Here is a 16,418-nt window from a genome sequence, read left to right on the forward strand (position 1 = left end):
CTGTATAGCTGTTTCTGTAAATACTGAAGTGTAAAATCTGATAGGTTGTGACTGCTTATATACATTTCAAATTGCTATGATCCATTGACTGTATATAGAAGTCATGAAAGACATAATATTCTATACAGTCGATGCGCTGATCCGATAGGTGGCAGTCGAACCAGCGACATCCTGCTTTTCCACCAGGCCTCACAACCGCAGAGGAAGAGGAGCCGTGTTTATTGTTGATTGTGCCATGCCATCGTAGGGTTTTTCGCGTAATAAACCATCTTAATTTATATTACAAGGATATATGTATGTGTTTTTTGGACGAGGGTGATATTTATTTTTGGTACATTAACCAGCGACTAAAATGACTGACGTTAATTGTGGGTCTTTACAGACCCAGTTGGGTGCTATAATGGAAGTCTTAGCAAAGGCTGCTATCACAGAAATAATACAACTTTTTGACGACAGCTATGCAGTGTTGCGCCTTGAGATTTCCCGACATCAAAACGATAATGTGGAGCTTAAAAGGAAATTGCAAGAGGCGAAAGAAGAACTAAGGACTGTACAAATACGAATTGAAGCAGGTGAGTGGAATTGGACAACTATAGCCGACCTCCTTGAAATTAACTAGCCTGGTCAAAGGTGAATGGAATGCTCAAATATCTGTGACCACGGACTAGGCGTGCGTACCCATGCATCTGTGTTTGCCATCCTCTTCCTTGCGAGTTACTGTTAGATGTTAGTATTTGCTTCATACAGTTCAATAGACACGATTTCAAGGCACCTTTCTGGTATGGAATGCACCGCTATTCTTCTGCCGTGCGTGCTTTATTTTCTCTTCAATTCTGTGTGTGTGCTTCGCCTGCAGATGACCTGGCAGGACAGGACTGGAGCCCACTGAGAGGTGGGGTGGGGGGGGCAGCAAGATGCAGCAGCCCTGAACAGCCACTGAGTGCTGAGGACAAGGTGGGTGTAGAGAGAGCTGATGAGGACAAGGTGGGTGTAGAGAGAGCTGAGGACAGGGTGGGTGTACAGAGAGCTGAGGACAAGGTGGGTGTAGAGAGAGCTGATGAGGACAAGGTGGGTCGAGAGAGGACTGATGAGGACAAGGTGGGTCGAGAGAGGACTGAGGACAAGGTGGGTGTAGCGAGTGCTGATGAGGACAAGGTGGGTGCAGAGAGAGCTGATGAGGACAAGGTGGGTCGAGAGAGGACTGATGAGGACAAGGTGGGTGTAGAGAGAGCTGAGGACAAGGTGGGTGTAGAGAGAGCTGATGAGGACAAGGTGGGTCGAGAGAGGACTGAGGATAAGGTGGGTCGAGAGAGGACTGAGGATAAGGTGGGTGTAGAGAGAGCTGAGGATAAGGTGGGTCGAGAGAGGACTGATGAGGACAAGGTGGGTGCAGAGAGAGCTGATGAGGACAAGGTGGGTCGAGAGAGGACTGAGGACAAGGTGGGTGTGTAGAGAAAGCTGAGGACAAGGTGGGTGTAGAGAGAGCTGAGGACAAGGTGGGTGTAGAGAGAGCTGAGGATAAGGTGGGTGTAGAGAGAGCTGAGGATAAGGTGGGTGTAGAGAGAGCTGATGAGGACAAGGTGGGTGCAGAGAGAGAGCTGATGAGGATAAGGTGGGTGTAAAGAGAGCTGATGAGGATAAGGTGGGTGTAGAGAGAGAGCTGAGGACAAGGTGGGTGTAGAGAGAGATGAGGACAAGGTGGGTGTAGAGAGAGATGAGGACAAGGTGGGTGTAGAGAGAGCTGATGAGGACAAGGTGGGTGTAGAGAGAGATGAGGACAAGGTGGGTGTAGAGAGAGGACTGATGAGGACAAGGTGGGTGTAGAGAGAGATGAGGACAAGGTGTGTGTAGAGAGAGCTGAGGACAAGGTGGGTGTAGAGAGAGCTGATGAGGACAAGGTGGGTGTAGAGAGAGATGAGGACAAGGTGTGTGTAGAGAGAGCTGAGGACAAGGTGGGTGTAGAGAGAGGACTGAGGATAAGGTGGGTCGAGAGAGGACTGAGGATAAGGTGGGTGTAGAGAGAGCTGAGGACAAGGTGGGTGTAGAGAGGACTGATGAGGACAAGGTGGGTGTAGTGAGAGGACTGATGAGGACAAGGTGGGTGTAGAGAGAGGACTGATGAGGACAAGGTGGGTGTAGAGAGCACTGATGAGGACAAGTTGGGTCGAGATTGAGGACTGATGAGGACAAGGTGGGTGTAGAGAGAGAGAGCTGAGGACAAGGTTGGTGTAGAGAGAGGACTGATGAGGATAAGGTGGGTGTAGAGAGGACTGATGAGGACAAGGTGGGTGTAGAGAGAGGACTGATGACAAGGTGGGTCGAGAGAGGACTGGAAGTGTAGATGGAGTTTAGTTTCATCTAGATGATGTTGTAGTATTAAGAGAAACACTTTATCGTGGATAGCATAGAGCAAGGTGATTGTGATGTTTTGTCAGATAGGGTCATTCTACTGCACAGGATGCAGGTCTCGCAGTGCTTCTTCCTAAAGTAGTGGTGCATTACATACTTAAATAGTGGTGCATTACATACTTAAATAGTGGTGCTTTTAACGTTGCAGGAGCTCATGATGTTCATGTTCATGTTTTCTTTATTTGTAACAGTGTTCGAGCACCCAGGGGCAGGAGTCAGACTTAATGCAGATCAAAGAGGAAAGGCTTGAGGATGACCTGTGGAACCAAGGATTAGGTGATCACACACACACACACACACACACACACACACACACACATATTTACATTTACATTTACATTTAGTCATTTAGCAGACGCTTTTGTCCAAAGCAACGTACAAGGGGAGCACACAGAACTATTGTTTGTGAGTTAAACAGGCTCAAATTGATGAGAAAAGCATGTCATATCATGATAGTGTCACTGACGTCCTGTTCAAAATGTGTGTGTTGTCATATGCTGAGTGTACTGAACAACGTCTCTGCTGACCTGTTGTTGCAGAGCCCATGAAATATGAGACTACCACTGCCGGCAACTCACATTTCAACCGGCGGCTCTACACAGATCGCTCAAGTTCGCAACGCAATCCAGAATCAACCCCGGGACCAAAGCATCCATCCTTCACATTCACCCAGGACCCCTCTACACACATGTCATGCATACCAGACATCAACTCGCATCTCACACAAACCAGCATCTCAAATACACATCTTGCATACCCACAAAGTTCAAACACGTATCCACCTGACCCACCCGCACACTTCACAGACATGCATGGACCGCAGGGAGACCTCAAACATGCACAGGGCACCAGCAGAGCCCTCACGCACGCACAGGACTGTCACACTCCCGTCACCACACACGTGCCGGAGGCGTTGGAGTTCGGCGAGCTGAGGCTGAAGGCTGAGCGGCGGGAGGAGGAGCAGGCGGCCCTGGGCCACCAGGAGACGCGAGGGGAGCGTGGACGGGAGAAACAGACCGACGGCCGGCCAGCGGACCAGGAGGACGCTCAGCTGTGGGGTCCCCTCACAGAAGAGGAGGAGGAGGAGGAGGAGGAACACGACAGCGATACGAACCACAGCTTTGACGAGCTGCTCTATGGGATGGAGCAGTACTCCCATGTGCATGGAGACGAGCTGCACCTAGACACGTCGCAGACGCCTCCTTCCATGCACGACACCAGCGTGGAGGTGTTCGGGGCCGACATGGCCGTGACGCAGTCTCAGCTCCTGCAGAGGACGGCTCATCAGGGACACATGCAGGCGAGACGCACGGCGCCCCCTACGGGCTCACAGTTCCACCCACACGTGCCCTCGCACGAGCTGCCCCCCCACATCTGCAGCATCTGCAAGAAAGACTTCACCAGCTTGCCTTACCTGCGCAAACACCTGCGCAGCCACTCCGGCGAGAGGCCCTTCACCTGTTCCATCTGCTACAAGCACTTCCTGTGCTCCTCGCACCTGACCATCCACCTGCGCACGCACACGGGCGAGCGGCCGTACGCCTGCAGCACCTGCGGGAAGAGGTTCACCCAGCAGAGCAGCCTGAAGACGCACCAGAGCGTCCACAGCGGCCTGCGGCCGTACAGCTGCTCCTACTGCGGCAAGAACTACACCCTCATGCACCACCTCAAGAGACACATGGGCACACACGAGAAGTGCTGAAGACTACACACACACACACACACACACACACACACACACACACACACACACACACACACACACCCTCATGCACCACCTCAAGAGACACATGGGCACACACGAGAAGTGCTGAAGACTACACTGACATGCATACACACACACACACACACACACACACACACACACACACACACACACACTCTGTTCAGGGAGTGTTTCCTATGGAAGGACTATATGCCATCACTGTTTACTTCATCGGTTTAGTAATCAAGGAATTTCTTTTACTCCTTCTGTCAGAATGAATTGCACATCAATAACTGCATTTCAATCAGGCAGATGGATCACATGAATCGTTACTGGACTGGAAATACCAGTATATACACCACAACATTTCTGAAATGATTCTTGGACCGGCCTGAGTTTTTAACACATTTTAACCACTGACATTGCCTACGTGCTCCTGTAGGCCTCCTGGTCTGATACCCAGGGCAGGGACATACAAATGAAAATGTAAACGCTGTACTGTAAGTGACTTGAGATGTATATATATATAAATATAAGACATTGAGGTGTGTGTGTCTGTCTGTGTGTGTGTGTGTGTGTGTGTGTGTGTGTGTGAGTGTGTGTGAGTGTGTGTGTGTGTGTGTTTCTGTGTGTGTGTGTGTGTTTCTGTGAGTGTGTGTGTGTGTGTTTCTGTGTGTGTGTGTGTGTGTTTCTGTGTGTGTGTGTGTTTCTGTGTGTGTGTGTGTTTCTGTGTGTGTGTGTGTGTGTGTGTGTGTATATAAAATATGAGACACTGGGAGACATTCTACAGCAACGGAGGAAGTGCTATCACTTACTTTTACACTTAAATCACATGAATTATACATGTTCAATAAATGTCCTTGCATTCATCTAATGTTCAAGGTTTAATTTTAGCAATGTATTTAAAATGCAAAGTTCAAGGAATTGTCTTGTCACTTACATACATACATACACGGATAAATACATACGTAAAAACATTTTCATGAATGAAATCTCATCCACATTTACATTCATATTACATAGGTTAAATAGAACACTGAAAGGGTACAAATAGCTGATTGTTTTTAATAATATAAAATAAATATTAGTCAGGTGTTTCTCAAAGTCAAGGATGCTTCCTTGGTAGGACAGGTCTTTCCGAGTCCTTACCTGTTGGGTCCTTCGGAGGCTAGGCAAGACTCCTACCAAGCATTTGGAGAACAACCAAAGGAACAGTATAGTGAGAATTAAGGTGTGCCTAACACCAGTGACATTCCAGCATAAATGTAAACATTTAAAAGTTGCAAAAACACATAAAGAGAAAAAAAGTTTGTAAGATTGAATTATTGTCTACTGCAATCGTCACGCCGCTGTACCTTTCCTTTTGTCACGTATGGCCAGATTGATTGCCGTTGAAAAGCAAATATTGTACAGGCAGCGGAAGAATGCAGACCCCACACGCAGGGCAGAGCATAGACATATATACATATATACATTATATAGACATATATACATTATATAGACATGTATACATTATATAGACATATATATACATTTGTATATGTACATATCTGTATATATGTCTATGGGGCCGAGTCCTTGGTGAAACGGTGCCAGGGTTATCAAAAGAGGACAAAAATAGGAGATCAAAGTGACATGGAAAGGAGAGGTCAGAGAATGACACGGATTGGTAACCAAGCAAGACACAGACAGCGAGCAGTACGGACAGTCTTGATCCCCCAATCTTCACCAGACAGATCACCCAAGTAGACCTGAAAAACAATCTTCACCAGACAGATCACTCAAGTAGACCTGAACATTTTTAATAGATTTTAATGGTAAGATAGAAGCAATGGCCAAGAGAGATGAATAAAACTCCAGGAGTTGGAGGAGAAACTAAAACAAGTCACAAAATAATCTTCACAAAACAACAGCGAACAGCAAATCCTCCTCTGTTCTGCCACAAAATTATGTTTTCTGAAAATAAATGTATCAAGACGTAAAATTGTAAATCATCTTGACTTTCATCTTCCTTTGATTCATTAGTTCTCCGCCCATCCTGTAGATGGCAGTCGAGACTCATGCGTCAGCAGGGTATCTTGCGGATTCCGGTCAATGTGATGCTAAAAGGATGTTTTACTGTCCATGATCACTGGCACAATTTATTTTCTTTTTGGGGGAATTCTTGGTTTAAAATCCTGGTGTTTTGTAGTGTGACTTTGTGGCTGTTTTGGACAGTACCCAGCATCTAAAATGACTTACGTTACCGTTAGCAATTTACAGACGCAGTTGGCTTCTATAATGGAGCTCTTGACAAAGGCAGCTATTTCAGAAATAATCAAAGTTTTTGACGACAGTTACACGGTATTGCGCCTTGAGATTTCCCAAAATCAAAACGAAAAAGAAGCACTGAAAAGGAAATTACAGGAAGTACAAGAGCAGCTTACATGCGTGCGAATGCGACTTGAATCAGGTACACCTTTGGCTAACCTACCTTTAACGTTACCAAACACCGATATGCAAACATAGTTACATGTTGGCTTGTCATTTGACGACAAAGCCTTTGGTTACAATAGCAAACCATTGTAGGCTGCTGTAAAGTAAATGATTCCCAATCAAAACCTCAGGAACAGTCACCAATGTTATTATGTTAGGTCATTTTAGTTATTATTAGTGCAACTTCAAGACGTTTCAGAGGAGCCCGTATCTTAGGCGCATTATTTATTTTTGTGACTTTATGACTTCCGTGTCTTCAAGTTTGAGGGCGTGTGTAAAGTTGAGGCACTAGAGTCAGCTGGAGTCGGAGTTACTATTAAGAAAGAAGACTGGGTCTGAGAATCCAGATGTGCTGCTTTCATTAGTAGTAGCCTAGTAGGCCTGAAGAATTCTCTTTTCACACATTATTTTTCTCTTAGGCCTACCCCCTTCCAACTGCCCTCCCCCCACAAATCATCATGGGTTAGAGGACTGGACAAGTTCATTCAGAGGCGGAGAGGCGGTGACAGAGGGTATCTGCCCTGAACAGCAGCTCACCAGTGAGCACCAGGTCTGTAAAAGTGTGCACGGTCCTAAGTAGTCCAGGGTTTAGTCCAGTGATGGCTGTGGAGGCAATAGTGTTGATTATAGATCCCTGCTCTCTTCCAGCAGTCTTTCAGAGAGAACCCATGCCTCGTGCGCATCAAAGAAGAGAGACCTGGAGATGATCTTTGGAACCAAGAAGCAGGTGGATATACACATACAAACACACACACATGTAGAAACAATGAACACACATTGATTGATAAAACTTATCCAAATTCGGTGGGCACTGTGGCGTGAGCCAATAAGCCCCCCGTTTACGGGCTACAATGCCCGCGGGGACACAGGTTCGATTCCGGCCTGCTGTCGTTTCCTGATCCTCTCCCCACCTCTTCACTCCTGCTCACTTCCTGTCCAAAATACTTCACTGTCCTATCCAAATAAAGGCTAAAAAGACCATAAATAAATCATTAACATTTTTTTTTTTTAACTTATCCAAATTTTAGTAAAACATAAGATAAAATAATCAAAATCTTGAAATGTCCAACTGATGATCCCTTTGGAGGATCTTGTTTTTGATCTAAAGTGCTGAAGCTGTTGACATGCTGTTGCAGAGTCTGTGAGGTATGACATCACTGTTGCTGGGAACGCCGGAGTCAGCCAGCAGCTCTCTCAGGTGAGGACACACACACACACACACACACACACCTTGCAAAAACACTCATTTCAAAAATACAACTTTCACACACACACACACACACAGTTCAAACTCAGTCCTAAGACTAATATGGGACCTAAACAAACTCCAAAGAAACCTCACAGTCCTCACAGTTTCCCCCTCCACCCGCAGGAGCCTGTGGAGTTTGGTGATCTCAGGCTGAAGGTGGAGCAGGTGTCCCAGGTGGAGCAGGTGTCCCAGGGTGGTTCCACGGAGGAGGACCAGGCCCAGAGCTGTGCAGTGGACCAGCAGTGGAACCTCATCACCGAAGAGGAAGGCAACGCGGACGACAGCTTCCCACCACTCCTCCCCAGGTTCGAGCTAGCCATCGGCTACTTCCACTCCAACCCCATCAGCCCCGAGCACCATGCCCCTCCGGACACGTCCCACACCCCACCCCCGCTGCCTGGAACCAGCGCAGAGGCGGTCAGCGCTTTCCTGGGGACTAATATATATGTTGCGCCGCCTCAGGGGAGGCGCACGGGGAAGAAGCCCGTCATCTGCCCGGTGTGCAACAAGCAGCTGCAGGCGCCTTCTGAACTCGTCAAGCACATGCGGACGCACACGGGCGAGCGGCCGTACGCCTGCGGAATCTGTGGCATGCACTTCACGCTAAAGAGCAGCCTGAAGACGCACGAGAGGCTCCACAGCGGCCTGCGGCCGTACAGCTGCTCAGAGTGCGGCAAGGACTACACGCTCATGCACCACCTGAAGAGACACATGCACTCTCACTTCAGGGAGCAGAGCGCCAGGCCCCAGGCCCAGCAGCAGCAGCAGCAGCATCATCAGCAGCCACGGGACACGCACGGCCCTCAAAGAACTAAGGAGTTTTAAAAATCAGTGTCAAAAACGGCACTAAAATAGATTCTTATCAAAGGTATTGAAATGTTGTACTCATTGATGATGGTGTGTTTTTCAGTGCCTTTTGTAGTGTTTGGTCTTTTGGTAAGTCATATTTGGATAAAGAGTTAAAAGGAATGAAATGAATAAACATTCTGAATGTAAAAGTTTTGTCGTAACGGTTGTTAGCAGCAGCTGTTCATCAGTCAGCTGCTCGTTGTTATTTATTCCCTGCATGTATAGTCTTAATCTGCTGATAATTGTGTCCTCATGAATGCCATAGAAATATTACTGCACACACACACACACACACCCCTACACATGTCCACACACACACACACACACCTACACATGTCCACACACACACACACACACCTACACACACACGTCTACACGTCTCCACACACACACACACCTACACATCTCCACACACACACACACACACACACATACACACTTTTGTCTTCATGAATGCCATAGGAGTATTACCACACACACACATACACACACACACACACACACACGTCTACACGTCTCCACACACACACACACCTACACGTCTCCACACACACACACCTACACAACCACACACACACATACTTGAGTCCTCCCCATAGGAGTGTTACTACACACACACACACACACACACACCTACACATCACACACACACACACTTGTGTCCTCATGAATGCCATAGGAGTGTCACTGCTGTATTGGGAAGGTGCATCTCTGACTCAGGTCTTGTATGTGAGAAATCTGTTTGTATCTTTTAATACTGAAATAAAACATGTATTTCTCTTTGTCACCCCACTTGATTACAGTCTTCTAACTGTCTTCTCAGGCAGTGAATAAACCAATAGGACAACAGACCGTACGCTTAATATCCTATTTACTTTTAAAATGCCAAGAACTAATTCAAACATCCTACTCAATAGGAACTATATATTTATAAAGATGTCATAACTACAAGAGAATAGAATGGATGGAGATATGCTTTTAGTGTGTGTGTGTGTGTGTGTGTCGGTGTGTGTCTGTATGTGTGTGTGTGTGTGTGTGTGTGTGTGTCTGTGTGTGTGTGTGTGTGTGCTTTTAGAGTGTGACTGCGGCAGGGATTTATGGTCTGCTGTTGGGAAGGAGATTTATGATGACAGCATAGTCAGGCCAGGGCTCCACAGCTTTGCACATAACCAGGTGATCACTCGAATGTGAGAATTCATTTTGAATATAATAATAATAAATAATAAAACTTTATTTATATAGCACCTTTCATGCAAAAGAATGCAGCTCAAAGTGCTTTACAGCAAATACATAATATGCACAAAGAAATTACATGCACATAAAAATAGACATCAAAGAAACATAACTCAGATATAGTGCAAAAAAAATTATAATTATAGAGATATATTTAATCTAACCCCTTAATATCACCAGTAGAGATTTAAATTAAATTAAAAGTATTTATATATATATAAATATGTATGTATTAATAGTGCTGTGTGATGAGTATTAGTGTTTCATATAAATATTAGTGTTTAATATGAGTATTAGTGTTTAATATGTGTGTATTATTAGTGCTGTGTGATGAGTATTAGTGTTGCATATGAATTTTAGTGTTTAATATGAATATTAGTGTTTAATATGTGTGTATTAATAGTGCTGTGGACCCTACCTCCATCAGTTGTATAAATATGTTTGAAGTATGAAGAAAACTCCAGGAGTTGGAGAAACTAAAACAAGTCACAAATGAATGTGACATACAAGAGGAAATACTTCCTCTTCACAAAACAACAGCGAACAGCTGAGAGCTCTGCCACAAAAGTAGAAAGAATACTTCAAGGTTAATCCACAATTCTGTTTTCTGACAATAAATGTATCAATACGTAAAATTGTAACTCATCTTGACAATTAGAAATTACTTTGATTCATTATTTATCCGCCCATCCTGTAGATGGCGGTCGAGTCTCATGCGTCAGCAGGGTATCTTGCAGATTCCGGTCAATGTGATGTTAAAAGGATGTTTTACTGTCCATGATCACTGGCACAATTTCTTTTCTTTTGTGGGGAATTATTCGTTAAAAATCCTTGAGTTTTGTGGTGTGACTTTGTGGCTGTTTAGGACAGTACCCAGCATATAAAATGACTAACGTTACTGTTAGCAATTTACAGACGCAGTTGGCTTCTATAATGGAGCTCTTGGCAAAGGCAGCTATTTCAGAAATAATCAAACTTTTTGACGACAGTTACACGGTATTGCGCCTTGAGATTTCCCAAAATCAAAACGAAAAAGAAGCACTGAAAAGGAAATTACAGGAAGTACAAGAGCAGCTTACATGTGTTCGAATGCGACTTGAAACAGGTACACCTTTGGCTAACCTACCTTTAACGTTACCAAACACCGATATGCAAACATAGTTACATGTTGGCTTGTCATTTGACGAGAAAGCCTTTGGTTACAATAGCAAACCATCGTAGGCTGAGACATTTCCAATCAAAACCTCAGGAACAGTCACCAATGTTATGTTAGGTAATTTTAGTTATAATTAGTACAACTTCAAAGGTGTCTCAGAGGAGACCGCATCTTAGGCGCATTATTTCTTTTTGGTGTTAATTTTTTTCTGAATAGATTACGTACAAGCGAGACTTCATGACTTCCGTGTCTTCAAGTTTGGGCGCGTGTGTAAAGTCGAGGCACTAAAATGAGCCCAGAGTTAGCTGTTGTCAGAGTAACTAGTAAGAAAGAAGCCTGTGTCTGTGAAACCAAATGTGCTACTGTCATTAGTATGAGCCTAGTAGGCCTGAATAATTCCCCTTTCACACATTATTTGTCTCTTAGGCCTACCCCCTTCCAACTGCCCTCCCCCCACAAATCATCATCATGGGTTAGAGGACTGGACGAGTTCATTCAGAGGCGGAGAGGAAGTGACAGAGGGTATCTGCCCCCAACAGCAGCTCACCAGTGAGCACCAGGTCTGTAGAAGTGTGCAAGGTGTACCACATCCCCTCTCTCTCTCTCTCTCTCTCTCTCTCTCTCTCTCTCTCTGTCTCTCTCTGTGTTGTGTAATGTTAAATGGGCACCACTCCGTCTTCATCTCTGATGGAGAAATAAAGAAAGAAAACACAGAGGCAGAGGGTAAGCTGGAGTCAACTCTACAGCCCCATCTTCACTGCCCTCTTAAACACATAGTCCACCTTCAACACTCAACTATACAGCCCCATCTTCACTGCCCTCTTAAACACATAGTCCACCTTCAACACTCAACTCGACAGCCCAATCTTCACTGCCCTCTTAAACACATAGTCCACCTTCAACACTCAACTCGACAGCCTCATCTTCACTGCCCTCCCAAACACATAGTCCAGCTTCAACACTCAACTCCACAGCCCCATCTTCACTATCCTCCCAAACACATAGTCCAGCTTCAACACTCTTGACTCTGCAGCTCCATCTTCACTGCCCTCCCTCACATAGTCCAGCTTCAACACTCTTGACTCTCTGTAGCTGCTCGCATTAAGTTCAAGTCACTTATGCTTGCCTACAGAGTGCTTGATGGTTCTGCTCCCACCTACCTAAATGCTCTTGTAAGGGCAAATGTTACACCCAGGATGCTGCGCTCTTCTAGTGAGCGTCGTTTGGCACTGCCGTCTGTGCAAGTACGGCAGTCCAGACTATTCTCATTTGTAGTTCCACGTTGGTGGAATGAACTACCCAGCACTACCAGAGCAGGGGCGTCCCTCTCTACCTTTAAGAAGCTTTTGAAGACCCAACTCTTCAGAGAGCACTTCCCGTCCTAACTGGCACTTCGACTAGTAACTTGCAATTACAGCAGTTACATTTCTGCACTTCTTTCTTTCTTTTTTATTTCATTTTGTTATATTTCTTATGTAAAGTAGTATTTATTTATTGTTACACCAGGTTCTATTGCTCGTAGCTTGAATATTCTCTCCCTTGTACGTCGCTTTGGATAAAAGCGTCTGCTAAATGACTAAATGTAAATGAACAGGTGCACACCACTGTCCTGTATCATAAGGCCATCAGTCATCGGAGACGTACGTCATTCTAATGAAACTCCATCTATGGAGATACAGACGTCTCCCTCTAGAGCGCTTAGGCACTGGTGTGTGATGGGAACCCCTGTGATGGGGAATCCTGTGACGGGAATCCTGTGATGGGGAATCCTGTGATGGGAATCCTGTGATGGGGAATCCTGTGATGGGGAATCCTGTGACGGGAACCCTGTGACGGGGAATCCTGTGACGGGAATCCTGTGATGGGGAATCCTGTGATGGGAATCCTGTGATGGGGAATCCTGTGATGGGGAATCCTGTGACGGGAATCCTGTGATGGGGAATCCTGTGATGGGGAATCCTGTGATGGGAATGGGAAATCCTGTGATGGGGAATCCTGTGATGGGGAATCCTGTGATGGGGAATCCTGTGATGGGGAATCCTGTGATGGGGAATCCTGTGATGGGGAATCCTGTGATGGGGAATCCTGTGATGGGGAATCCTGTGATGGGGAATCCTGTGATAGGGAATCCTGTGATGGGGAATCCTGTGATGGGGAATCCTGTGACAGGTCTGTCAGAGGGACACATACCCAGCAGAAGCTGCAGTGCAGTGGTTGCTCCTAAGGTGGAGGAGTAGTCCAGGGTTTAGTCCAGTGATGGCTGTGGAGGCAATAGTGTTGATTATAAATCCCTGCTCTCTTCCAGCAGTCTTTCAGAGAGAACCCATGCCTCGTGCGCATCAAAGAAGAGAGACCTGGAGATGATCTTTGGAACCAAGAAGCAGGTGGATACACACATACAAACACACACACATGTAGAAACAGTGAACACACATTGATCGATTAAACGTATCCAAATTTGAGTAAAACACAAGATAAAATAATCAAAATCTTTAAATGTCCAACTGATGATCCCTTTGGAGGATCTTGTTTTTGATCTAAAGTGCTGAAGCTGTTGACATGCTGTTGCAGAGTCTGTGAGGTATGACATCACTGTTGCTGGGAACGCCGGAGTCAGCCAGCAGCTCTCTCAGGTGAAGACACACACACACACACACACACACACACACACACCACACACACACCACACACACACACACGTATACCTTGTATAAACACTAATTTCAAAAATACAACTTTCACACATACACACACACACAGTTCAAACTCATTTCTAAGACTAATATGTAACCTAAACACACACCAGAGAAACACACACACAACCTCAGACCCAATCCACCATCAGAGTCCTCACAGTTTCCCCCTCCACCCGCAGGAGCCTGTGGAGTTTGGTGATCTCAGGCTGAAGGTGGAGCAGGTGTCCCAGGGTGGTTCCACTGAGGAGAACCAGGCCCAGAGCTGTGCAGTGGACCAGCACGGGTCCCAGCACTGGAACCTCAACAACAAAAACGAAGGCAACGCGGACGACAGCTTCCCACCGCTCCTCCCCAGGATCGAGCTGGCCATCGACTACTTCCACTCCAACCCCATCAGCCCCGAGCACCATGCCCCTCCGGACACGTCCCACACCCCACCCCCGCTGCCTGGAACCAGCGCAGAGGCAGTCAGCGCGTTCCTGGGGACCAATATATATGTCGCGCCGCCTCAGGGGAGGCGCACGGGGAAGAAGCCCATCATCTGCCCGGTGTGCAACAAGCAGCTGCAGGCGCCCTCTGAACTCGTCAAGCACATGCGGACGCACACGGGCGAGCGGCCGTACGCCTGCGGAATCTGTGGCATGCACTTCACGCAAAAGAGCAGCCTGAAGACGCACGAGAGGCTCCACAGCGGCCTGCGGCCGTACAGCTGCTCCGAGTGCGGCAAGGACTACACGCTCATGCACCACCTGAAGAGACACATGCACTCTCACTTCAGGGAGCAGAGCGCCAGGCTCCAGGCCCAGCAGCAGCAGCATCATCATCAGCCACGGGACACGCACGGCCCTCAAAGAACCAAGGAGTTTTAAAAATCAGTGTCTGAGTGCAGGGGTGTCAAAAACTGCACTAAAATGGGTTCTTATTCTAATTTTGTACTCGTTGATGAGGGTGTGTTTTTCAGTGCCTTGACTTGTAGTATTTGGTCTTTTGGTAAGTCGTATTTGGATAAAGAGTTAAAAGGAACGAAAGGAATAGACGTTGAAGGAGTTAAAAAATCTGAATTAAGGATCAGAGTTAATAATAATAATTTGCTCCATGGGGTGGATTTGCAGTTCAGATATTAATCCCAAGAGAATCAAAGTGCTTGTGGTCACAACGGGTGTTTGAAAAAGGATCTTTGGCTTTAAACTTGAATTTAGAAATTGTTTTAATTTCATTTTTGTGAATTGTTTAAGTTAAATTGTGGAGACCAGTCCTTTGCAATGGCCAGTCAGGTTCCTTTGAGCGTCCAGATTGCTATGGCAACAATTGGAGATGTTAAAAAGCATGACAGAATTCAAAATCAGATGATAAAAGATGGGTTTCAGCTAGTGTGGGGAGTCAGGAAAGCTGAAATCTGAAAAGAATTTGAATTGATACAGCTGCTTAAAACATAAATGAGAGATATCAGCAGATGAGGACCTTAGGTAAAAGACTGGGGACAGAGAGCTGAGGCTAGTATAGCAACCATTTCAGAATTGCTTTACAATCTGATGGTCCTGTCAATATCTATACACACAGTGCTTACACATACATTCACCTTACACTTGAGCACCAGTATAGAAGAGCTGTATCTTCACCACAGCGGCTGGAGACCTGACTGCCCGTAAGGGTGGATTTAGCTAAATTCTATGACACACTGGCACATCTAACTCCTTGTAAGTGTGTGTGTGTGTGTGTGTGTGTGTGTGTGTGTGTGTGTGTGTGTGAGCGTGAGTGTGAGTGCTCTGTTATTTAAATTACAGGAAATAAACTTAGATCAAAAAGGGGGTGGAGCGTCAGAGTGACAAAAGTTGAAAGTCAAAACAATCAACACAACAGATGGCAGCATTCTCTCGTGCAGAGTTAATCCGTCTGCAGGATTTGGAAAGGGCTTATCTTACTACTAATGAATACCTCAATAAGATGATGACTGCAGAATGTGCTCTCCCAGAACAGGTCTAAGCCCGGCTGAACTACTTTTTGAAAGAAATCTGACTTTACCAAATGATCCAAGGGTGCGGAATTGATCGTGAAGGAACAAAAAGAAATGCTCAAAAAGGTTTGGCATTCAAGGGCCACTGGAATCTGGATGAAAAAGGACCTCATGTGATAATTATGTAACTAAAACATCTTGCTTCCTTTCTGTAGGGACTGGACACCGTTGGGTTCACTTGTCCCAGATAAAACCTGTTGCCCAGGAGTAACTATTTCTCTCAATCTCTTTTAAGTGACCGTCCGCTGTCTGATAGTCAATTACACCTTCGAATAGTGAGGAGGCAGACATCTCCTAAAACAATGTGTTATGTGTGTTGGTGTGTTGGCATACGTGTTGGCCTCTGATACATTTGCTCACAGCTGGATCCCTTAAACTATTTCCCCTGTGAACAAATGTTGTGGAGTTTCCCGTCTACAAAAGTAGCAGACTGATACATACCCCTTATGCTATGTAGGGTACTTAAACTGGACTGTTTTCAACGACGGGCCAGATGAGACATAGGCGAGGCCTTTGAGTGAAACCTCTGTTTATCTGCCTTGATGCGCATCACTGCAAGAATAAAGCTCAATTCTTGACTGACCATACTCAGACTGAGTCTCCACCAATCTTTTGGCACTAGAAATAATGCT

General features: G+C 45.9%; 3 protein-coding genes across 6 annotated transcripts in view; all 3 read left to right on the top strand.

Annotated features, from left to right (window-relative positions):
* Nucleotides 1-167: 167 nt before the first annotated feature.
* Nucleotides 168-4,654, top strand: LOC105903818 (homeotic protein spalt-major-like). 2 transcript variants are annotated; one of them, XM_031563084.2, is made up of 4 exons: nt 168-572; nt 857-954; nt 2,601-2,685; nt 2,949-4,654. In XM_031563084.2, the coding sequence occupies exons 1-4, from the start codon at nt 353-355 to the stop codon at nt 4,109-4,111; spliced, it is 1,566 nt and encodes a 521-aa protein (XP_031418944.1). In that variant the 5' UTR covers nt 168-352; the 3' UTR covers nt 4,112-4,654. The 2 variants fall into 2 exon arrangements, with proteins under 2 accessions (XP_031418944.1, XP_012687071.2); XM_012831617.3 differs by lacking the exon at nt 857-954.
* Nucleotides 4,655-6,165: 1,511 nt separating this feature from the next.
* LOC105903817 (zinc finger protein 853-like) lies at nt 6,166-8,989 on the top strand. 2 transcript variants are annotated; one of them, XM_031563214.2, is made up of 5 exons: nt 6,166-6,566; nt 7,009-7,139; nt 7,238-7,316; nt 7,726-7,787; nt 7,962-8,989. In XM_031563214.2, the coding sequence occupies exons 1-5, from the start codon at nt 6,347-6,349 to the stop codon at nt 8,661-8,663; spliced, it is 1,194 nt and encodes a 397-aa protein (XP_031419074.1). In that variant the 5' UTR covers nt 6,166-6,346; the 3' UTR covers nt 8,664-8,989. The 2 variants fall into 2 exon arrangements, with proteins under 2 accessions (XP_031419074.1, XP_031419075.1); XM_031563215.2 differs by having other exon boundaries at nt 7,241-7,316.
* A 1,656-nt stretch (nt 8,990-10,645) lies between these two features.
* The window catches only part of LOC116219621 (zinc finger protein 875-like), a 6,062-nt gene continuing 289 nt past the window's right edge, over nt 10,646-16,418 (top strand). Inside the window, exons 1-5 of one of the 2 annotated variants that reach the window (XM_031563216.2) lie at nt 10,646-11,025; nt 11,503-11,636; nt 13,382-13,460; nt 13,648-13,709; nt 13,952-16,418. The exon at nt 13,952-16,418 is cut by the window's right edge and continues 289 nt beyond it. In XM_031563216.2, coding sequence (XP_031419076.1) covers nt 10,806-11,025; nt 11,503-11,636; nt 13,382-13,460; nt 13,648-13,709; nt 13,952-14,641 — 1,185 coding nt within the window. In that variant the 5' untranslated portion in view covers nt 10,646-10,805 and the 3' untranslated portion in view covers nt 14,642-16,418. The remainder of the gene's footprint in view (nt 11,026-11,502; nt 11,637-13,381; nt 13,461-13,647; nt 13,710-13,951) is intronic. The other variant, XM_031563217.2, reaches the window with a different exon arrangement.

The sequence above is a fragment of the Clupea harengus genome, chromosome 25 (assembly GCF_900700415.2).
Source record: "Clupea harengus chromosome 25, Ch_v2.0.2, whole genome shotgun sequence".
Classification (NCBI taxonomy): domain Eukaryota; kingdom Metazoa; phylum Chordata; class Actinopteri; order Clupeiformes; family Clupeidae; genus Clupea; species Clupea harengus.